A 24040-nucleotide genomic window follows, 5' to 3' on the forward strand; every position below is an offset into this window, starting at 1 on the left:
AATCCTTGACAAAGCTGTGCCAATATTTACAATATTCTAGAACCTCAAGGGCGACGTCATTGCTTTTCTACAATGGATATTGTGATTTATTGTGACACGTGTGTGTTTGTGTGTGTTGCAGGGCAGAGATGTTGGGTAAGGTGGAGGAGGTGAGGCGTGAGATGGAGTCGAGGCTGGACTCTCAGAGGAGACACATGGTGCAGAAAGAGTCTCTGCTGAAGAGTTGTGGAGGACTCATGAGATACACCTATAATATGTACTACCTAGGAATGTGTGTGTGTGTGTGTTATGACATCCCCTGTGTGTGTGTGTAGGGCCAGGTGTCGAGGTGATGTGTGATATGCCGGGCTCCTCTGGGGGCAGAGACGCCTGCGGAGACAGGAGCTGGCAGGGCGGATCTAGAGAAGAGGAGCTACTGGAGATGCTCCGGGCCTGCAGCCATGCAGGGGCCAGCGGAACAGAGACAGAGCCAATCAGAGGACTGCATCAAGAAGACAGGACAATTAGGAGCCAGCATCAAGTGGAACACCCAACCAGGGGCCTGCTGAGGGCGGGGCCAACACAGGCTTCTACCCAATCACTACCCTCGGCTTTGCCTACTCCAGCCTTATACGCCCTACCTCCCCACAGCCAGGGAGGGGTCCGCATGGCCTGCCCCGCAGCCTTACCCTCGACTGCATCAAGAGCAGAGAGGTCACCGTCATCTGAGGGCCATTCCTAATGTTACTGGGTTATGTTCAGTACTGGGTTATATTTCAGTACTGGTTATGTTCAGTAGGCACAAATGAGAGAAAAACCAGCTGAGATCCTAAATAAAGTCTGCTGAAACACACTCTGATCTCTGGTCCTCTTAAGGTACAATAGTCTTTACTCCATCTCTCTAATAAATTATATACAGCTCATCATGCATTTCTTACATTGCATATACCCCATGCATCGATCAAAATCTGTCAATCCAACCATCAATCCATCATACTAACATACCACAGTGAGGAACACTAACACACTACTCCAGACAGCTCTCAATCACAGAACTTTATTGGAGTCTCAACAGCATATAAAAGAACTAAAAAACATAATGCAACAGTTTCACATCATCATCAATAGAAGTCCCACAGGAGGACCGTTTCCATGGAGATGATGAACTCCATGTCCCTGGTGGTGGTGGGCCGTGACGGACTGCAGTCGTGTGCCAGCTTCATTTACCTGGTGAAGGAGCGAACTGCCGTCCCCTCCCTCCTCAACTGCCTCCCACCGCTATAAACTTCCCCCTGGGTTCCCCTCCCCCTCTCCTCCCTGGCTCAGCCACTACAGGCCTGTACCCCCACGACCTCGGGGCGCGGTCCCGCGAGAGCCCAGGCGTGTACCTGGAAGAGAGGAGGAGAAAGAACAAGGGTGACCATCAGTAATTGTGCATGAAAGTATTATCTTGCTTATTCCATGTTGTTCTCTGAATATGCAGTGTGTGTGCTTATACAGTATGTACATGTGCATACGAGTATGTGTGTACCTGCAGGCTGCTGGCGTGAGGGCAGGGGGCCGCGTGAAGTTGCTCTGCCCGCCCTGGCATCACTGTATGTTCCCTCTGTGGGTAACCGGTGGCAACAGACCACTCCACGGCAGTGCCACCTCGCCCCACCCTCACGCAGGCATTATAGTTACCTAGAAGGGAGGGGGATGGGAAGACATGTTAGTCAAAGTTTCTTTTAAAGACAACAGACCTAATTTGTTAGTTTACAGCGATCTGTTTGTGTGTGTGTCAACACACCCAGAGAGCACTCCTTTAGGCTGGTGGGGTGAAAAGCGTGTCTGCTGGCTGGGAAAGCAGCCTACCTCTGTTCCAGTGAACAGGCCTCTGGTGGGGGGTTGGGGGAACTCTTGGGGGTCAGCTTGGGGGCAACAGGCCCAGGGGAGTCCCAACATCTTTAAACTCTGCCGCCACAAAGTCATCCACGTGCATGCTGGGAGGGCGCAGGGTGTTCTGTTTGCGCTGGCGGAAGATGTCGGTGAGCGAAAGGGCTGTCTCGAAGCCCCCTACCTCGACCGCGAGGAGCAGCAGCCATCATGTGGGCTCTCTTAGCTGGCTCGATGTAGTCTGACTTACCACTGCAGGGAGGAAGAGGACTGACACAGGCATCTTTTTAACATGTGGGTCACATACAATCACATTATGTACCTGAAGGTGATAAAAGTGTGTGTACCAGTGATGATGGTCTCGTGGTTTGTGCTTGCCCAGCCTGAAGCCCTTGTTAGTTTTGGTATGACTGGGAGACAAGGGTCAGACAGGAAGGAGCGTTCCAGCTCTGACTTCAGGTCCAACTCTGACAACACTCCTGGGCCAGGCCCTAGCAGGTCCACCTTCACCTAGAGACAGAGAGGTTTACTCTCACACACACACACACACACACACACAACACCCAGGTGTCTCACCATGTCTAGTTCTGCCTCCATGTCGTCAGTGTGGAAGGGGAGAACCACAGAGCCTTCAGCTGCTCATCCAACACCTCTGACAACACAAACACCGTCCTGCAGGAGAGAACACAGACAGTCAGAACAGGACCCCACACAGCTTCGGGTCAAAACTGGGTCCATAGCATATCAGTGGGTCATTCAAGACAAGCCAAATTCCCCCAAACAGATTGAGTTCATACAGGCCATAATTGAAAACAGTTGATTAAAATTGCACTTTTGTTAAAAGGTGCACTATGCAGAAATCTCTGTCATTTCCTGGTCACTGAATTTTACCCCTAAGCCATAAGACTCCTGAACAGCTAATCAAATGGCTACCCGGACTATTTGCATTGTGTGCCCCCCCCAACCCCTCTTTTACACTGCTGCTACTCTCTGTTTATCTTATATGCATAGTCACTTTAACTATACATTCATGTACATACCACCTTAATTGACCCGACCAACCAGTGCTCCCACACATTGGCTAACCGGGCTATCTGCATTGTGTCCCACCACCCGCCAACCCCTCTTTTTACGCTACTGCTACTCTCTGTTCATCATATATGCATAGTCACTTACCTACATGTACATACTACCTCAATAAGCCTGACTAACAGGTGTCTGTATATAACCTCGCTACTGTTACTTACCTACATGTACATACTACCTCAATCAGCCTGACTAACAGGTGTCTGTATATAGCCTCGCTGCTGTTATTTTCAAATGTCTTTTTACTGTTGTTTTATTTCTTTACTTACCTACACACACACACACACACACACACTTTTTTCCCGCACTATTGGTTAGAGCCTGTAAATAAGCATTTCACTCTACACCTGTTGTATTCGGCGCACATGATAAATAAACTTTGATTTGATATTGGACATATACCACACCCCTCGGGCCTTATTGCTTAAGTGAAATATATCTTCCATGACTGTTTCTGCTGTTTGAAGCTGGTGTGCAAAACCGAAAGTAAAAGATGCAAAAATGAAATTTAAGAACTGGAAGCATAAAAATAGCGCACCTATAACAGACCTACCGCTTCTAGATGTGCGTTCAGTGAGAATGACAGATCTATAACTCACATTTCTATGTGAATTTGTTCAGCTCGCACAAAAAGTTACATATTGCAGCTTTAACGGTATCTATTGGGCCAACAGTGTCAGTGGGCGGTACCTGTGGTTGAACTGGGCCAATAGTGTCAGTGGGCGGTACCTGTGGTTGAACTGGGCCAATAGTGTCAGTGGGCGGTACCTGTGGTTGAACTGGGCCAATAGTGTCAGTGGGCGGTACCTGGTTGAACTGGGTCAATAGTGTCAGTGGGCGGTACCTGTGGTTGAACTGGGCCAATAGTGTCAGTGGGCGGTACCTGTGGTTGAACTGGGCCAATAGTGTCAGTGGGCGGTACCTGTGGATGAACTGGGTCAATAGTGTCAGTAGGCGTACCTGTGGTTGAACTGGGCCAATAGTGTCAGTGGGCGGTACCTGTGGTTGAACTGGGCCAATAGTGTCAGTAGGCGGTACCTGTGGTTGAACTGGGCCAATAGTGTCAGTGGGCGGTACCTGTGGTTGAACTGGGCCAATAGTGTCAGTGGGCGGTACCTGTGGTTGAACTGGGTCAATAACGTGTCAGGATTGGGTAGAGTGGGCTCCGTCTCAGGGGAGAAGATGTGTCCATAGTGCTCTCCAGCGTCTGTCGTAGACCAATCACATTCTCCAACAGGGTCTCCAGTGAATCCTCCTGCACAGCTTCTACAAACACACACACACACACACACACACACACACACACACACACACACACACACACAACAGTTACTTCCACTACTTCCGACCAGAGATTTGCATTTATAATGATTACTATGCACAAAGTGTGAGTGTGTGTGTACCGTGATGTGTTTCTCTAGTGTGTTTAGAGGGGGTGTGTCAGCCTCCTCCCACTGCAGCAGAGCCTTCATCTCTGACCCAGTCAGAGCCACAGACCTGGGGCGGGACCAGCCCGGACTCTTCCTCCACTCTCCTCCCCACAGCAACCCTGGGTATGAGAAGAGAGAGAGTGACAGAGACGATGATTAATGTAATACGGGTGGATCGGCCTTCCCATCGGCAGATAATGATTGACTGGATAATGGTTGATCATGTTGAAATGGACTTGTTTGGGGTTTACCAGAGGGTCAGTGTTGAGGATCTGTCGCAGGAAGTCCAGCAGAGCAGAGAGGAGTTCAGCCGAGTCTTTCCTGAAGGAGAACACCTGTCTCTTCAACAGAGCACACACACTGGCACTGTGCTTCTTCATAGCCCTAAAAACACACATCTTTAAAGTTGAATTCGGTGTTCCACAGGGTTCAGTGCTGTAACCACTACTATTGTCTATATACACATGCTACACTTGCATTGATCTAAATTCCTGGCAGTGAGGAGTGTGTGTGTACCCTTTAAGGTGGTAGAGTCCATAGTCATGTTCTGTGAGGAACATGAGTGTCCTGAGACAGGTGAGGAGCAGAGCGGCACTGCTCTCTCCGTTCCCCAAAACCTCCATCAGAGAGTCGCACACTGATGAGATCATTTCCCGTCCTGGCAGGGCATTGGCCAGTTGCTCAGCCTCTGACACACCCCTCGGCTGGGTGGGGCACCACCAGAGAGATGTCCTAACACACACACAGCAGGAGTTAACCCAATGAGTCCCACCGTTTACAAAAACATCTGTAGAGTCAGAATGGTGCTTGCCTACGGAGCTGTGAGGAGAACGGCACCTCACTACCTCAGGCTCTGATCAGGCCCTACACCCAAACAAGGGCACTGCGTTCATCCACCTCTACCTGCTCGCTCCCTACCACTGAGGAAGTGCAGTTTCCCGCTCAGCCCAGTCAAAACTGTTCGCTGCTCTGGCCCCCCAATGGTGGAACAAACTCCCTCACGACGCCAGGACAGCGGAGTCAATCACCACCTTCCGGAGACACCTGAAACCCCACCTCTTTAAGGAATACCTAGGATAGGATAAAGTAATCCTTCTCCCCTCCCCCTTAAAAGACCTAGATGCACTATTGTAAAGTGGCTGTTCCACTGGATGTCATAAGGTGAAAGCACCAATTTGTAAGTCGCTCTGGATAAGAGCGTCTGCTAAATGACTTAAATGTAAATGAGAATGATTTGAGATGCTTGGCAAAGGCTGACTGTCAGGAACACAAACACGTAACATGTTTCGTCTCTGATGCTCATAAACTACACAAGAGTCGTTAGAAGATAAGGGGTTCTTCTACATAGAAGACCATAGTAAATCCCAGGACATAGTGTCTATAACACTGTAAGGGGTTCTTCTACATAGACGACCATAGTAAATCCCAGGACATAGTGTCTATAACACTGTAAGGGGTTCTTCTACATAGAAGACCATAGTAAATCCCAGGACATAGTGTCTATAACACTGTAAGGGGTTCTTCTACATAGACGACCATAGTAAATCCCAGGACATAGTGTCTATAACACTGTAAGGGGTTCTTCTACATAGAAGACCATAGTAAATCCCAGGACATAGTGTCTATAACACTGTAAGGGGTTCTTCTACATAGACGACCATAGTAAATCCCAGGACATAGTGTCTATAACACTGTAAGGGGTTCTTCTACAGAAGACCATAGTAAATCCCAGGACATAGTGTCTATAACACTGTAAGGGGTTCTTCTACATAGAAGACCATAGTAAATCCCAGGACATAGTGTCCATAACACTGTAAGGGTTCTTCTACATAGAAGACCATAGTAAATCCCAGGACATAGTGTCTATAACACTGTAAGGGGTTCTTCTACATAGACGACCATAGTAAATCCCAGGACATAGTGTCTATAACACTGTAAGGGTTCTTCTACATAGAAGACCATAGTAAATCCCAGGACATAGTGTCTATAACACTGTAAGGGTTCTTCTACATAGAAGACCATAGTAAATCCCAGGACATAGTGTCTATAACACTGTAAGGGTTCTTCTACATAGACGACCATAGTAAATCCCAGGACATAGTGTCTATAACACTGTAAGGGTTCTTCTACATAGAAGACCATAGTAAATCCCAGGACATAGTGTCTATAACACTGTAAGGGGTTCTTCTACATAGAAGACCATAGTAAATCCCAGGACATAGTGTCTATAACACTGTAAGGGGTTCTTCTACATAGACGACCATAGTAAATCCCAGGACATAGTGTCTATAACACTGTAAGGGGTTCTTCTACATAGAAGACCATAGTAAATCCCAGGACATAGTGTCTATAACACTGTAAGGGGTTCTTCTACATAGAAGACCATAGTAAATCCCAGGACATAGTGTCTATAACACTGTAAGGGGTTCTTCTACATAGAAGACCATAGTAAATCCCAGGACATAGTGTCTATAACACTGTAAGGGGTTCTTCTACATAGAAGACCATAGTAAATCCCAGGACATAGTGTCTATAACACTTTGATAAACTCACATAGTTGCTGTTATAAACTCTGAACAGTTGTCACTGACTAGTTAGATATTCATTTTCCAGTGAGCAAACCATTTCTGTACTTAGAGCATTCTTATAACTACATTTCTATCGGGTTTTTGCTCTGTTAATAAAACTCATGAATGCAACTGTTTATGTCAAATAGTTAGGTGTTATACTTGTAGCCCTGGTTGTCCTGAAAAGAACATGGTAAAACACTTCATTGTGAGACTAAATATAACAGCTGGACATGCAGATAAATGAAAGTCAGATCAATGTCTTGGGACTGATGGGGTTAAACACCTTTCTCTATCCCTCTACCGCTCCCTCTTACCTGGCTCAGCCTGATATACGACCCCCTGCTAGTCTGACACATAGTTCAGACTAAAGAGCATCCACAAAGACCTACATGTTTATGAATATAATACGCACCAATTCACCCCATACCTCTCCATTGTTATAGCTGGAGGAAAGACAACAGCTAGTGGATGAAGTGCATTAGCTTCATACAATACCAGGTGCTTCGTGTGTTACCTGGTCACACAGTGACTGCAGGACAGTCCCCACCAGCTCTGCACAGTGCTGTTGTGGCAGGGCGTGGTCAGCAGCGGGAACCAATAGGGACAGTAGCAGGGGGAAGACATCAGCCAATGGCTCATCTCCAGGGGTGGAGCCAGAGAGCAAGTGTAACGTTGCGATCTTACAGGCTCTCTGGGAAACCAGGGTGTCGAATAGAGAGAGGAGACGCAGGACCTGCCCCCAACCCGGACTCTTACCCTCAACACTGAAAAACACAACCACACATACCGAAATCAAAACCACAACCACACATACCGAAATCAAAAACACAACCACACATACCAAAATCAAAAACACAACCACACATACCGAAATCAAAACCACAACCACACATACCGAAATCAAAAACACAACCACACATACCGAAATCACAAACACAACCACACATACCGAAATCACAAACACAACCACACATACCGAAATCACAAACACAACCACACATACCGAAATCACAAACACAACCACACATACCGAAATCACAAACACAACCACACATGCCAAAATCAAAAACACAACCACACATACCGAAATCACAAACACAACCACACATACCGAAATCAAAACCACAACCACACATACCGAAATCAAAACCACAACCACACATACCGAAATCAAAAACACAACCACACATACCGAAATCAAAACCACAACCACACATACCGAAATCAAAACCACAACCACACATACCGAAATCACAAACACAACCACACATACCGAAATCAAAAACACAACCACACAAAATCACAAACACAACCAAATCAAAACCACAACCACACATACCGAAATCAAAACCACAACCACACATACCGAAATCAAAACCACAACCACACACAACCGAAATCAAAACACAACCACACATACCGAATCAAAACCACAACCACACATACCGAAATCAAAACCACAACCACACATACCGAAATCAAAAACACAACCACACATACCGAAATCACAAACACAACCACACATACCGAAATCACAAACACAACCACACATGCCAAAATCAAAAACACAACCACACATACCGAAATCACAAACACAACCACACATACCGAAATCAAAACCACAACCACAACCACACATACCGAAATCAAAACCACAACCACACATACCAAAATCAAAAACACAACCACACATACCGAAATCAAAAACACAACCACACATACCGAAATCAAAAACACACACATCAGAGAAGGTAGCATGGTGGTTCTAATATGGACGTGAAATAATATCCAAAGCCAATTTGGGATTTATTTGGCTTGCCATCTTAGTTCAAGAGGTGCATAAGGGTGTGTTTGCGACTGTCTTACGGCTGTAGTTCCCCCAGCAGGAATTCCAGCAGGGTCTTCATGATGAGGGTGGCGGTGGGAGAGGAGAGGTCAGCCAGCTGGACACACACACGTCGCAGCATGGCCAGCAGCGGAGGACAGCTAGTTCCACACACACACCCGAGGGCGTCCGCAAACACACCCCACTGCACCCGCAGGTGCATGCTCCACAACTTCCTGGTGTTCAACGCTACAGCCACGTCCTGGACAGAGATCACCTGGAGGGGGACCGGCACAACACACAACTAGAAATCTGTTTCCCTTCGGTTTAGATGTTTCCAACATGAAAGTCCTACAGCTTTCAATCCTCATGCATTGATTAGTTTGTTAAGTGTCAATCCGACGACCTCCAGACTGTTGCTGATGATGGCTGTAGCAACATGAGAAGCAGCAGGTGTGTGTGTGTACCTGCGTGCTCTGCATGGGCAGGGGAAGTGGCAGCAGTTCAGACAGCAGGGTGAGGCCAGAGAAGAGTCCCTCTGGTGCTTTCAGTAGAGAGCCCAACACCTCCTTCAGCATCAGAGACCATGTGTTACTGAGCAGAGTATCCTCTGTGTGGGTCATCTACAGGGGAAATGATACCCAATTCACGCAACACACACACACAACATTATGTTAAAGTTCAATCAGAAAAGAGCTCTACCTGTTCGCTGACTCCCTGTGTGAAGGTGAGCAGCACATCTACGATGAGGGCCTGAACCTTGGTCTCCTCCCAGTCTAGACGTCCAGAGGACGGGGCTGAACACACGACCATGTGTAGAGTCACCAACGTGCTCGCCACACGCGTGTCCCTGAACTGGAAGGCCCCGCTGCGCAACAGCTCTGTTAGCATGGTCCGCAGCAGCCTTAGCGTGTTAGCGCACACGCCAAGGATCATACAGCGCTGTGGGGTGGGTCCCATGTGTCCGTGCACACGCCAGGCAGGCAGCAGCACGCTACACAGCTTCTGGAGCACACAAACACACGTGTCCAAGCCCTCCCCAGAAAACAACTGCACCCCTGCTAGACTCCACTTCAGATCTCTCTGCTGAGCCTCTACGGCGGGAGGTGGACAGGCGATCTGGCAGAGGACCCTCAGAGCAGAGATCAGTCCACTTCCCTCTAGAGTCAACACGTTCTGGACGTTCTACAGGGACACACACGGGACAGACAGGACAGAATGGCTTTTCTGTTAGTAATATGACCAATAATACACATTACATCAGCCACACACAGTGCATTCGGAAAGTATTCAGACCCCTTGACTTTTTCCACATTTGCTACTTTACAGCCTTATTCTAAAATTGATAAAATTGTTTTTTTCCCCCTCAATCTACGCACAATACCCCATAATGACGAAGCAAAAACAGTTAAAAAAAATAAACATTGCAAATATATATTACAAAAATAATAAATGAAATATCACATTTACATAAGTATTCAGACCCTTTTTTCAATACTTTGTTGAGGCACCTTTTGCAGAGATTACAGCCTCGAGTCTTCTTGGGTATGACACTACAAGCTTGGCACACCTGTATTTGGGGAGTTTCTCCCATTCTTCTCTGCAGATCCTCTCAAGCTCTGCAGGTTGAATTGGGAGCATTGCTGTGCAGCTATTTTTCGGTCTCTCCATAGATGTTCGATTGGGTTCACGTCCGGGCTCTGGCTGGGCCACTCAAGGACATTCAGAGACTTGTCCCGAAGCCACTCCTGCATTGTCATGGCTGTTTGCTTAGAGTTGTTGTCCTGTAGGAAGGTGAACCTTCTCCACAGTCTGAGGTCCTGAGTGCTCTGGAGCAGGTTTGCTCTGTTTATCTTTCCCTCGATCCTGACTAGTCTCCCAGTCTCAGATGCAGAAAAACATCCCCACAGCATGATGATGCCACCACCATGCTTCACAGTAGAGATGGTGCCAGGTTTCCTCCAGACTTGAGGCTTGGCATTCAGGCCACAGAGTTCAATCTAGAGCAGAGAATCTTGTTTCTCATGGTCTGAGAGTCTGTAGGTGCCTTTTGGCAAACTACAAACGGGCTGTCATGTGCCTTTTACTGAGGAGTGGCTTCCGTCTGGCCACTCTACCATAAATAACTGATTGGTGGAGTGCTGCAGAGATGGTTGTCCTTCTGGAAGGTTCTCCCATCTCCACAGAAGAACTCTGGAGCTCTATCAGAGTGACCATCGGGTTCTTGGTCCCCTCCCTGACCAAAGCCCTTCTTCCCCGATTGCTCAGTTTGGCCGCGAGGCCAGCTCTAGGAAGAGTCTTGGTGGTTACAAACTTCTTCCATTTAAGAATGATGGAGGCCACTGTGTTCTTGGGGACCTTCAATGCTACAGAAATGTTTTGGTACCCTTCCCCAGATCTGTGCCTCGACACAGTCTTGTCTCGGAGCTCTAGGGATAATTCCTTCGACCTCATGGCTTGGTTTTTGCTCTGACTTGCACTGTCAACTGTGGGACCTTATATAGACAGGTGTGTGCCTTTCCAAATCATGTCCAATCAATAGAATTTACCACAGGTGGACTCCAATCAAGTTGTAGAAACATCAAGGATGATCAATGGAAACAGGATGAATAAGGCGGTAACGTAAAAATTCAAGGGGTCTGAATACTTTACAAAGTATTCGCGCTCTCTCTCTCCAAGATCTGGGTCAGCCACTGTCACAACTATTTGCATGTACCGCAGGGCAGCTCTCTAAGCCTTCTACTGTTTTCTTTTTTACCAAATGACCTGCCACTGGCATTACACAAAGTATGTGTGTCCATGTATGCTGATGATTAAACCGTATGCGCATCAGCAACCACAGCTAATGAAGTCACTGAATCCCTTAACAAAGAGTTGCAGTCTGTTTTGGAGTGGGTGGCCAGTAATAAACTGGTCCTGAACATCTCTAAAACTAAGAGCATTAAACTTGGTACACATCATTCCCTAAGTTCTAGACTTCAGCTGAATCTGGTAATGAATGGTGTGGCTGTTGAACAAGTTGAGGTGACTAAATTACTTGGTGTTACCTTAGATTGTAAAAAGGTCATGGTCAAAACATAGATTCAATGGTTGTAAAGATGCTTTTTTGACACCACACTCCACAGCCTCTAGTTGTATCTTATCTTGATTATTGTCCAGTCATATGGTCAAGTGCTGCAAAGAAAGACCTAGTTAAGCTCCAGCTGGCCCAGAACAGAGCGACACATCTTGCTCTTCATTGTAACCAGAGGGCTAATATTAACACTATGCATGCCAGTCTCTCTTGGCTAAGAGTTGAGGAAAGACTGACTGCGTCACTTCTTGTTTTTATAAGAAACATTGTGTTGGAAATTTCTAATTGTTTGCATAGTCAACTTACACACAGGACTGACACACACACACAATCACACGCCCCACCAGACATGCCACGAGGGGTCTTTTCACAGTCCCCAGGTCCAAAACAAATTCAAGGAAGTGTACAGTATTATACAGAGCCATGACTCCCTTCCATCTTATACAGCACAAGTGAACCGCAAACCTGGTTAAAAAAAAACAAATAAACTAACACCTCACGGCACAAGGTCTCTCCCGCATGTGACCTACGTGCATATGTACTGACATGTATGTATAACCGATCGATGCGCACACACACACACACGTTAATGTTTTTAAATGGTCAAGTCTTTTGTCTCAAATGTATTTTTTTGTTATGTGTCGTACCCCAGTCGGAACCCCAGTAAGACCCCAGTCAGAACCCCAGTAAGACCCCAGTGGGACCCCAGTCAGACCCCAGTCGGAACCCCAGTAAGACCCCAGTCAGACCCCAGTCGGAACCCCAGTCGGAACCCCAGTAAGACCCCAGTGGGACCCCAGTCAGACCCCAGTCGGAACCCCATTAAGACCCCAGTCAGAACACCAGTCAGACCCCAGTCGAAACCCCAGTCAGACCGCAGTCGGGACCCCAGTCGGAACCGAGTGGGAACCCCAGTAAGACCTCAGTCGGAACCCCAATAAGACCCCAGTCGGAACCCAATAAGACCCCAGTCGGAACCCCCGTGGGAACCCCTGTTGGACCCGAGTGGGACCCCTGTCGGAACCCCAGTAAGACCCCAGTAAGACTAGCTGTCGCCATTGAAGATCCTAATAATTCAAGTCAAACTAGCTGACTCCATGGTGAAGGACGTCTCTGCTGAAATCCACCAAAGGAGTGGTGCAGAGAACATGCTTTGTGGAATTTAGGTCCGACTATATGAATAAAATGGATTATGAAACGCTTACCGTGTACCTATGTTTGTCCTTTAGTTGCGTGACTTTCTTTGTTAGCTGAAATCCATACTTTTTCAAGTATGGACGCTAATCAAATACAACCACCGACTGTTTGCCAGTTGCTGTTGCTCTAAGATGGCAACTCAGCGCATATTAGCATTTGTCAATTGAATCTCAAAAGGAAACAGTCGGTGGATGTTTTTGAATAACGTTTATTGAAAAAGTATGGATTTCAGCTAACAAAGAAAGGCATGTAACTACAGAGGACAACACAGGTACAAGTTAAGCGTTTCATAATTATAATTTTTTTAAAGTATTGACCTTGGGCGAATCAATGTAGTCGTTGCTGAATTCCACAAAGCCTGATCTCTGCTTCACTCGTTGGTGGATTTCATCAGAATCTCCCTTTACCTTGGAGTGGAGTTTAGTCAGCTAGTTATATCAAAGCAAGTCTGTGTGTGTGTGTGTGTGTGTGCGCATAGGGAGCCTGCAGCCATGTCATCATTATGAAGGATTAAACAAACAGCAACAACAGGTTTTCACTCCTTGGGGACATGTAGTGTAACGGCTCACCTGTTTGATGTAGTCTATGAGGCTGGGGATGCTGCCCATCTCCAACTTCACCTTGTCCAGAGGTTCCAGCCACTGACTCAGCTCTGGAACACAACACCAACACTGAGAGGATCACTTAGTGTTGCAGTTCACCTTCGCAAGGAATTCTGAATAGTAGTTTAACACATGTTTTTTTGGGGGGTACTTTTCTCCCCAATTTCGTAATATCCAATTGATAGTAACGGTCTTGTCCCATCACTGCAACTCCCCTGCGGACTCGGGAGAGGCGAAGGTTGAGAGCCATGTGTCCTCCGAAACACGACCCACACTGCTTCTTGAAACACCGCTCGCTTAACCCGGAAGCCAGCCGCACCAACATGTTGGAGGAAACACTGTCCAGCTGGCGACCGAAAGTCAGCTTGCAGGTGCCCGGCCCGCCACAAGGAGTCGCTAGAGCGCGATAGGACGAGGAAATCCCAGCCGGCCAAACCCTCCCCTAACCCGGACGACGCTGGGCCAATTGTGCGCCGCCTCATGGGTCTCCCGGTCACGGCCGACTGTGATGCAGCCTGGGATTGAATCCGTCGATGCAGTGGCATAGACCGCTGCGCCACTTGGGAGGCCTTCAACACATTTCTAAGGGGTGATGGGTAGGGCTATGTCATTACAATGATAGAGTTGGGTGTAGAAGTATTTTTAAGATGAAGGTTTAGGGACTACCAGTTCACCCATTGTTGATTAGGTTGGTTTGGAGTTATAGGTCAGAGGTTAGGGGTTAAGGTTGGATACCAACCTGGCGTTGTTATAGTCAGGGGTCAGGAGCTACGCACCCTGTAGTTTAGCGTTGGTGTCATCAGCCTTGGCCAGGATGAGTAGAGGAGCAGCGTGTTGTTCCATGTTACGGAGATCACTGGAGTTCTGAACCACCATCAGCACCAGCATACACGCATAGTTATAGGTCACCGCCTTCCGGGCCTTGGCCTCCCCGTGTCCGTCCTTGCTGTGGTGCTGCAGCAGCGTAACCAGACAGGAGAGGTTGTTCTCCAGGCTGAAGACGTGGGCCACAGCGCTCCTCCCAGTCTGTGTGAAGGTGATGAGGTAGAGGGCATGGAGCATGCTCAGTACCTCCGCACTGTCCCCTCCTCTAGCCCACCCCTCCCCTCCCCGCCGGCAGTCACGTGACTCATCAGCTCAGACACGCTCTGGAGGGCATGCAGCGCCTGCATCAGCCACACCCCAAACCCTCTTCACCCAATCCGGGGCCCGAGAACCCGCCGTCGCCCCCAGTGACCATAGGCTCCTCTCCCTCAACCTCGGCGATGGTTGCTAGGAGGCGGAGCAGCAGGTTGGTAGGCGTGGGATGGGCCAGCATGAACAGCAGTCCTGATTGGGTGAGAGACAGAAAGTGCAGGACTTCCCTGACGGCGTGAGTGACACCTGTATGCCCTGCCGCCACTGCTGCTGACAACACCACCGCCGAGCTCTCCAGGAAGTGACATGCATGCATGTACCTGTGGGGTGGGGGGGAGAGTTATTAGTACAAATGACTGTGTGTGTGTGTGTGTGCGTGTGTGTCGGTGTTGTACCTACCTGTACAGTGTAGGGTAGGGGTCGTCTCTCTCCTGTGGACCAGTAATGCGTGCGGTTGTAGGGAAGGCCTTTCCAGGGGGCTGGACCATGGTGTGGGGGGCGGTCTCTAAAAGGTGATGTAACTCTTCTAGAACCCCAGCCAACCTATCCAGCTCAGCCTCGCTGACAGGGGAGGGGCCTAATGAGGTCTCCTCCTCCATGGCTATATCAGGCTCCTCCCCCTCATCCTGAAATATAACACTGATAATTCTCATATACTGATATACTGTAGTAATTATATGGACAGTAGAACCTCAGTCATAGAAACCCCAGAGTTCCACACTGAACTGGGAATTGGTTATGAAATGGGAAACTTTATCAGACCCTGTTCTTAAAACGCAGATCTCCAGTCAGCGTGTGCTTACCTGCAGAGGCTCGCTCCAGGCTGCCGCTGTTCTCTGCAGGTCAGTCATAACCTCATAGGCGTGGCCTTTCTGAAGAATGGCGTTGCCCGCGGTTACCACACGCACAGTTTCCTCCCCCAGGAACAGCTGCACCAACCGCTGCGGGGGGGGACACACAACCTCAGTTAGAAACACACGCAGCCTCTCTATTATAAGGTCTTCATGTGTACCGTATGTCTATGGCCCCTCTCACCTGGTATCCACTCCTCTCTATCTCCCCTCCTGTAGGAAGGCCTCCACGCCAGCGGGGGCACTGGTCAGAGCATCCAGAGCCCTTAGGATACACAGCTTCAGTGTGGACGACACATGGTCCACCTGGAGCAGCTCCAGTAGGAGCTCCAGGGCTCCCTCGTGCAGCAGCGCAGTGAGGCCCTGTGGGCACTCGGCCAGGCAGGAAGCCAGCTTAGCTCCAGCTTTCAGCTGCCTGAGGTTTAGAGCAATGGGTTGGGTCAGAGCTATCTCCATGCTAAGACCCTGGAGAGCCCATTGGACCAGAGCTCCAATAGCCCCCTCCCATTCCCCCTGTCCAATCAGAAAGCCCAGCCCTCTAGCGAGCAGCCCTGATGCCTGCTCTAGGGCCGTGACCCAGCGGGAGTCACGGTCCTCTCCTATCCCAGTCAGGAGCTCTCTCATCTGGGCAACAACCTCAGCCTCAGCCCCTTCTCCACCTCCAGGTCCCTCTGGACCAACACACACAGCCCCCGTAGCCCTCTCCAGCTGGGAGTCGAAGCGGGTCTTGTAGGGAGGGGTGAAGTAGAGCAGTGGGCGTAGCTCTCTTTCATAGGGGTCGTACTGGACTGGGGGCACAGAGGCCAGGTCTTCAGGGGTGTAGTCAATGTCAAAACTGGGCAGCTTAAAACTCCCATTGTCCAAGTCATCCTCATCACTACTGATCTTCTCATAACCATCATCACCTGGAGAGAGAAGGGAGGGTGAGAGAAGGAGGGTGAGGGAGGAAGAAATATTGTAAAACAACAAAAACAGCAAAAGAAAAGGCCTCACTCACAACACTCACTTAAGTGCTAAAACATTAATAACATTAATTACAGTTAACTCAACCAAGAGTTAGGAATGTTAGAGAACCACAGCAGACAGGCACAGTTAGTTTGTCATGCAAGGGAATCTGATACTACAGCAGCAACAGCCATGGCTCTAAGCCTTATGATTACAGCTGGTTAGGGTGGTTATAACAGCACTGAGCAGGGTGTAGGGGTCTGAGCAGGGTGTAGGGGTCTGAGAAGGGTGTAGGGGGCTGAGCAGGGTGTAGGGGGTCTGAGCAGGGTGGAGGGGTCTGAGCAGGGTGGAGGGGTCTGAGCAGGGTGTAGAGGTCTGAGCAGGGTGTAGGGTCTGAGCAGGGTGGAGGTGGAGGGGTCTGAGCAGGGTGGAGAGCAGGGTCTGGCAGGGTGGCAGGGTGGTGGAGGGGTCTGAGCAGGGTATAGGGGTCTGTGAGGGGGTCTGAGCAGGTCCGAGGGTGGAGGGGTCTGAACAGGGTGTAGGGTGGGTCTGAGCAGGGTGTCTGAGGGCAGGGTGGAGGGGTCTGAGCAGGGTGTAGGGTTGAGGGACTGAGCAGGGGTGTAGGTGGAGGGGTCTGAGCAGGGTATAGGGGTCTGAGCAGGGTGTAGGGTTGAGGGGTCTGAACAGGGTGTATGAGGGGTCTGAACAGGGTGTAGGGTTGAGGTCTGAGCAGGGTGTAGGTTGGAGGGGTCTGAGCAGGGGTGGAGTTGGGGTCTGAGCAGGGTGTAGGGTGAGGGGTCTGAGCAGGGTGGGGAGGGGGTCTGAGCAGGGTGTAGGGTTGAGGGGTCTGAGCAGGGTGTAGGGGTCTGAGCAGGGTGTAGGGGTCTTGAGGGGTCTGCAGGGTGGAGGGTGGAGGTGTAGGGTCTGAGGAGTCAGAGGGGTGTAGGGTCTGAGCAGCAGGGTGTAGGGTGGAGGGGGTCTTAGCAGGGTGTAGGGTTGAGGGGTCTGAACAGGGTGTAGGGTTGAGGGTCTGAAGCAGGGGAGGGTAGGGGTTGAGGGTCTGAGCAGGGTGTAGGGTTGAGGGGTCTGAGCAGGGTGTAGGGTGGAGGGGTCTGAGCAGGGTGTAGGGTTGAGGGTCTGAGCAGGGTGCAGGGTTGAGGGGTCTGGAGGGCAAAGGATAGGGGTCTGAGCAGGGTGTAGGGTTGAGGGGTCTGAGCAGGGTAGGGTGAGGGAGGGTCTGAGCAGGGTGTAGGGTTGGGTCTGAGCAGGGGTGGAGGGTTGAGGGGTCTGAGCAGGGTGTAGGGTGAGGGGTCTGAGCAGGGTGTAGGGTTGAGGGGTCTGAGCAGGGTGTAGGGTTGAGGGGTCTGAGCAGGGTGTAGGGTTGAGGGTCTGAGCAGGTGTAGGGTTGAGGGTCTGAGCAGGGTGTAGGGTTGGAGGGTCTGAGCAGGGTGTAGGGTCTGGGCAGGGTGTAGGGTTGAGGGTCTGAGCAGGGTGTAGGGTTGAGGGTCTGAGCAGGGTGTAGGGTTGAGGGTCTGAGCAGGGGTAGGTGAGGGGTTGAGGGTCTGAGCAGGGTGTAGGGTGGAGGGTCTGAGCAGGGTGTGTAGGGTTGAGGGTCTGCAGGGGTATAGGGTCTGAGCAGGGTGTAGGGTTGAGGGGTCTGAGCAGGGGTGGGTTGAGGGGTCTGCAGGGTCTGATAGGGTGGAGGGGTCTGAGCAGGGTGGAGGGTCTGAACAGGGTGTAGGGTTGAGGTCTGAGCAGGGTGTAGGGTTGGAGGGTCTGAGCAGGGTGGAGGGGTCTGAGCAGGTGTAGGGGTTGAGGGTCTGAGCAGGGTGTAGGGTTGAGGGGTCTGAGCAGGGTGTAGGGTTGGGGTCTGAGCAGGGTGTAGGGTTGAGGAGTCTGAGCAGGGTGTAGGGTTGAGGAGTCTGGCAGGGTGTAGGGTTGAGGGGTCTGAGCAGGGTGTAGGGGGGGTCTGAGGGTGTAGGGTTGAGGGGTCTGAGCAGGGTGTAGGGTCTGAGGGGTCTGAGCAGGGTGTAGGGTTGAGGGTCTGAACAGGGTAGGGGGAGGGTGTAGGGAGAGGGTCTGAACAGGGTATAGGGTCTGAACAGGGTGTAGGGGAGGTCTGAACAGGGCAGGGGTTGAGGTCTGAGCAGGGAGCAGGTGGGTTGGGGTCTGAGCAGGGTGTAGGGTTGAGGGTCTGAACAGGGTGTAGGGTCTGAGGGTGTGAGGGGGGGTGTAGGGTTGAAGGGGTCTGAGCAGGGTGTAGGGTCTGAGCAGGGTGTAGGGTTGAGGGGTCTGAGCAGGGTATAGGGTGGAGGGTCTGAGCAGGGTGGAGGGTCTGAGCAGGGTGTAGGGTTGAGGGGTCAGGGTGTAGGGTTGAGGGGTCTGAGCAGGGTGTAGGGTTGAGGGTCTGCAGAAGGGTCTGAGAGCAGGCATAGGGTAGGGTTGAACAGGGAGGGTCTGAGCAGGGTGTGAGGGGTCTGAGCAGGGTGTAGGGTTGTAGGGGTCTGAGCAGGGTGTAGGGTTGAGGGTCTGAGCAGGGTGTAGGGTTGAGGGGTTGAGCAGGGTGTAGGGGGTCTGAGCAGGGTGTAGGGTTGAGGGGTCTGAGCAGGGGTAGGGTTAGGGTGGAGCAGGGTGAGGGGTCTGAGCAGGGTATAGGGTCTGAGCAGGTGTAGGGTTGAGGGTCTGAGCAGGGTGTAGGGTTGAGGGGTCTGAGCAGGGTGTAGGGTTGAGGGGTCTGAGCAGGGTGTAGGGTTGAGGGGTCTGAGCAAGGGGTTGAGGGGTCTGAGCAGGGTGTAGGGTGGAGGGGTCTGAGCAGGGTGTAGGGTTGAGGGTCTGAGCAGGGGGGTCTGAGCAGGGGTGCAGGGGTGGAGGGTTGAGGTGTAGGGTTGAGGGGTCTGAGCAGGGTGTAGGGTTGAGGGGGGGTCTGAGCAGGGTGTAGGTGTAGGGTTGAGGGGTCTCTGAGCAGGGTGTAGGGTTGAGGGTCTGAGCAGGGTGTAGGGGTCTGAGCAGGGTGTAGGGTCTGAGGGTGGGGTAGGGTGGAGGGTCTGAGCAGGGGTCTGAGCAGGGTTGAGGGGTCTGAGCAGGGTGTAGGGTTGAGGGGTCTGATGGCAGGAGGTGAGGGTTGAGGGTCTGAGGGTATAGGGGTCTGAGACAGGGTGTAGGGTTGAGGGGTCTGAGCAGGGTGTAGGGTGGAGGGGTCTGAGGCAGGGTGGAGGGTCTGAGGCAGGGGGTAGGAGGGGTCTGAGCAGGGTGTAGGGTTGAGGGGTCTGAGCAGGGTGTAGGGTTGAGGGGTGAACAGGGTAGGGGTCTGAGCAGGGTTGAGGGTCTGAGCAGGGTGTAGGGTTGAGGGGTCTGAGGGGGCAGGGTGTAGGGTTGAGGGTCTGAGCAGGGTGTAGGGGTTGGAGGGTCTGAGCAGGGTGTAGGGTTGAGGGGTCTGAGCAGGGTGTAGGGTTGGGGGTCTGAGCAGGGTGGAGGGGGTCTGAGCAGGGTGTAGGGTTGAGGGGTCTGAGCAGGGTGTAGGGTTGGAGGGGTCTGAGCAGGGTGTAGGGTTGAGGGTCTGAGCAGGGTGTAGGGTTGAGGGGTCTGAGGGCAGGGGTGGGGTCTGAGGGTCTGAGCAGGGTGTAGGGTTGGGGTCTGAGCAGGGTGTAGGGTTGAGTCTGAGCAGGGTGGGGTCTGAGCAGGTGTAGGGTTGAGGGGTCTGGCAGGGTGTAGGGTTGAGGGTCTGAGCAGGGTGTAGGGTTGAGGGTCTGAACAGGGTGTAGGGTTGAGGTCTGAGCAGGTGGTCTGAGGGCAGGGGTAGGGGTTGGGGGTCTGAGCAGGGTGCAGGGAGGGTCTGAGCAGGGTGTAGGGTGAGGGTCTGAGCAGGGTGTAGGGTTGAGGGTCTGAGCAGGGTATAGGGTCTGAGCAGGGTGTAGGGTTGAGGGTCTGAGCAGGGTAGGGTGAGGGGGTTGAGGGTATAGGTCTGAGCAGGGTGTAGGGTTGAGGGTTGAGGGTCTGAGCAGGGTGTAGGGTTGAGGGTCTGAGCAGGGTGTAGGTTGGAGGGTCTGAGCAGGGTGAGCAGGGTGGAGGGGTCTGAGCAGGGTGGAGGGTCTGAGCAGGGTGTAGGGGGTTAGGGGTCTGAACAGGGTGTAGGGTTGAGGGTCTGAGCAAGGGTGGAGCAGGGTGTAGGGTTGAGGGGTCTGAGCAGGGTGTAGGGTGGAGGGGTCTGAGCAGGGGTAGGGGCTGAGGGTCTGAGAGGGAGGAGGGTCTGAGCAGGGTGTAGGGTTGAGGGTCTGAGCAGGGTGTAGGGTTGAGGGTCTGAGCAGGGTATAGGGGTCTGAGCAGGGTGTAGGGTGGAGGGGTCTGTTGAGGGGTCTGAGCAGGGTGTAGGGTTGAGGGGTCTGAGCAGGGTGGGTTGAGGGGTCTGAGCAGGGTGTAGGGGGAGGGGTCTGAGCAGGGTGTGAGGGTTGAGGGTCTGAGCAGGGTGTAGGGTTGGGGTCTGGGTAGGGGTAGGGTCTGAGCAGGGTGCAGGGTTGGAGGGTCTGAGCAGGGTATAGGGGTCTGAACAGGGTGTGAGGGGTGAGGGTCTGAACAGGGTATAGGGGTCTGAACAGGGTGTAGGGTTGAGGTCTGAGCAGGTGCAGGTGGAGGGTCTGAGCAGGGTGGAGGGTCTAGCAGGGTGGAGGGGTCTGAGCAGGGTGTAGGGTTGAGGGTCTGAGCAGGGTGTAGGGTTGAGGGGTCTGAGCAGGGTGTAGGGGTTGAGGTGTAGGGTTGAGGAGTCTGAGCAGGGTGTAGGGTTGAGGAGTCTGAGCAGGGTGTAGGGTTGAGGGGTCTGAGAAGGGTGTAGGGTTGAGGGGTCTGAGAAGGGTGTAGGGTTGAGGGGTCTGAGAAGGGTGGTAGGGGTCTGAGCAGGGTGTAGGGTTGAGGAGTCTGAGCAGGGTGTAGGGTTGAGGGTCTGAGCAGGGTATAGGGGTCTGAGCAGGGTGTAGGGTTGAGGGGTCTGAGCAGGGTATAGGGGGAGGGTCTGAGCAGGGTGTAGGGTTGAGGGTCTGAGCAGGGTGTAGGGTTGAGGGGTCTGAGCAGGGTGTAGGGATGAGGGTCTGAACAGGGTGTAGGGTTGAGGGTCTGAGCAGGGTGTAGGGTTGAGGGGTCTGAGCAGGTGTAGGGATGAGGGTCTGAGCAGGGTATAGGGTGGAGGGGTCTGAGCAGGGTGTAGGGTTGAGGGTCTGAACAGGGGGCAGGGTGTAGGGTTGAGGGGTCTGAGCAGGGTGTAGGGATGAGGGTCTGAGAAGGGTGTAGGGTTGAGGGGTCTGAGCAGGGTGTAGGGTTGAGGGTCTGAGCAGGGTGTAGGGTTGAGGGTCTGAGCAGGGTATAGGGTGAGGGGTCTGAGCAGGGTGTGAGGGTGGAGGGGTTTGAGGGTTAGGGGTCTGAGCAGGGTGTAGGGTTGAGGGGTCTGAGCAGGGTGTAGGGTTGAGGGGTCTGAGCAGGGTATAGGGGTCTGAGCAGGGTGAGGGGTCTGAGCAGGGTATAGCAGCAGGGTGTAGGGTCTGAGGGTCTGAGCAGGGTGTAGGGTTGAGGGGTCTGAGCAGGGTGTAGGGTTGGAGGGGTCTGAGCAGGGTGTAGGGTTGAGGGGTCTGAACAGGGTGCAGGGTGGAGGGGTCTGAGCAGGGTGTAGGGTTGAGGGTCTGGAGCAGGGTGTAGGGTTGAGGGTCTGAGCAGGGTATAGGGGTCTGCAGGTGAGGGGTGGAGCAGGGGTGGAGGGGTCTGAGCAGGGTATAGGGGTCTGAGCAGGGTGTAGGTTGAGGGGTCTGAGCAGGGTGTAGGGTTGAGGGGTCTGAGCAGGGCAGGGTCTGTAGTGTAGGGTGGAGGGGTCTGAGCAGGGTGTAGGGGTCTGAACAGGGTGTAGGGTCTGAGCAGGGTGTAGGTTGAGGGGTCTGAGCAGGGTGGAGGGTCTGAGCAGGGTGGAGGGGTCTGAGCAGGGTGTAGGGTTGAGGGTCTGAGCAGGGTGTAGGGTTGAGGGTCTGAACAGGGTGTAGGGTTGAGGAGTCTGAGCAGGGTGTAGGGTTGAGGGGTCTGAACAGGGTGTAGGGTTGAGGAGTCTGAGCAGGGTGTAGGGTTGAGGGGTCTGAACAGGGTGTAGGGTTGAGGGGTCTGAGCAGGGTATAGGGTGGAGGGGTCTGAGCAGGGTGGAGGGGTCTGAGCAGGGTGTAGGGTTGAGAGGGTGTAGGGTGGAGGGGTCTGAACAGGGTATAGGGGTGTGAGAAGGGTGTAGGGTTGAGGGGTCTGAACAGGGTATAGGGGTCTGAACAGGGTGTAGGGTTGAGGAGTCTGAGCAGGGTGTAGGGTTGAGAAGTCTGAGCAGGGTGTAGGGTTGAGGAGTCTGAGCAGGGTGTAGGGTTGAGGGGTCTGAACAGGGTGTAGCGTTGAGGGGTCTGAGAAGGGGGTAGGGTTGAGGGGTCTGAGAAGGGTGTAGGGGTCTGAGCAGGGTGTAGGGTTGAGGGGTCTGAGCAGGGTATAGGGGTCTGAGCAGGGTGTAGGGTGGAGGGGTCTGAGCAGGGTATAGGGGTCTGAGCAGGGTGTAGGGTTGAGGGGTCTGAGCAGGGTGTAGGGTTGAGGGGTCTGAACAGGGTATAGGGGTGTGAGAAGGGTGTAGGGTTGAGGGGTCTGAACAGGGTATAGGGGTCTGAACAGGGTGTAGGGTTGAGGTACTGAGCAGGGTGTAGGTTGGAGGGGTCTGAGCAGGGTGGAGGGGTCTGAGCAGGGTGGAGGGGTCTGAGCAGGGTGTAGGGTTGAGGGGTCTGAGCAGGGTGTAGGGTTGAGGGGTCTGAACAGGGTGTAGGGGTCTGAGCAGGGTGTAGGGGTCTGAGCAGGGTGTAGGGTTGAGGAGTCTGAGCAGGGTGTAGGGTTGAGGAGTCTGAGCAGGGTGTAGGGTTGAGGGGTCTGAACAGGGTGTAGGGTTGAGGGGTCTGAGCAGGGTGTAGGGTTGAGGGTCTGAAAGGTGAAGGGGTCTGAGCAGGGTGTAGGGTTGAGGAGTCTGAGCAGGGTGTAGGGCTGAGGGTCTGAGCAGGGTATAGGGGTCTGAGCAGGGTGTAGGGTTGAGGAGTCTGAGCAGGGTGTAGGGTTGAGGAGTCTGAGCAGGGTGTAGGGTTGAGGGGTCTGAACAGGGTGTAGGGTTGAGGGGTCTGAGAAGGGTGTAGGGTTGAGGGGTCTGAGAAGGGTGTAGGGGTCTGAGCAGGGTGTAGGGTTGAGGGGTCTGAGCAGGGTATAGGGGTCTGAGCAGGGTGTAGGGTGGAGGGGTCTGAGCAGGGTATAGGGGTCTGAGCAGGGTGTAGGGTTGAGGGGTCTGAGCAGGGTGTAGGGTTGAGGGGTCTGAACAGGGTATAGGGGTGAGAAGGGTGTAGGGTTGAGGGGTCTGAACAGGGCATAGGGTGTAGGTTGGAGGGGTCTGAGCAGGGTGGAGGGGTCTGAGCAGGGTGGAGGGGTCTGAGCAGG

The 24040-nt window shown here is 52.3% G+C and overlaps 1 protein-coding gene across 1 annotated transcript in view; it reads right to left on the reverse strand.

The window, feature by feature from the left end:
* Positions 1–1198: 1198 nt before the first annotated feature.
* The window catches only part of LOC115124633 (protein virilizer homolog), a 34619-nt gene continuing 11777 nt past the window's right edge, over positions 1199–24040 (reverse strand). The window contains 35 exon segments of the mRNA XM_065014605.1: positions 1199–1290; positions 1293–1367; positions 1511–1583; positions 1585–1617; positions 1619–1662; positions 1767–1876; positions 1878–2036; positions 2038–2106; positions 2202–2280; positions 2283–2364; positions 2431–2471; positions 2474–2526; positions 4057–4117; positions 4120–4197; positions 4200–4206; positions 4344–4443; positions 4445–4462; positions 4464–4489; positions 4607–4754; positions 4887–5063; positions 5065–5102; positions 7455–7704; positions 8807–9042; positions 9233–9388; positions 9468–9950; positions 13605–13687; positions 14414–14725; positions 14728–14823; positions 14826–15094; positions 15174–15400; positions 15578–15715; positions 15810–15838; positions 15841–16530; positions 17398–17908; positions 19358–19787. Of these exon segments, the coding sequence (XP_064870677.1) occupies positions 1199–1290; positions 1293–1367; positions 1511–1583; positions 1585–1617; positions 1619–1662; positions 1767–1876; positions 1878–2036; positions 2038–2106; positions 2202–2280; positions 2283–2364; positions 2431–2471; positions 2474–2526; positions 4057–4117; positions 4120–4197; positions 4200–4206; positions 4344–4443; positions 4445–4462; positions 4464–4489; positions 4607–4754; positions 4887–5063; positions 5065–5102; positions 7455–7704; positions 8807–9042; positions 9233–9388; positions 9468–9950; positions 13605–13687; positions 14414–14725; positions 14728–14823; positions 14826–15094; positions 15174–15400; positions 15578–15715; positions 15810–15838; positions 15841–16530; positions 17398–17908; positions 19358–19787 (5473 nt within the window).

Source organism: Oncorhynchus nerka, unplaced genomic scaffold (genome assembly GCF_034236695.1).
Source record: "Oncorhynchus nerka isolate Pitt River unplaced genomic scaffold, Oner_Uvic_2.0 unplaced_scaffold_2461, whole genome shotgun sequence".
Taxonomy (NCBI): Eukaryota; Metazoa; Chordata; class Actinopteri; order Salmoniformes; family Salmonidae; genus Oncorhynchus; species Oncorhynchus nerka.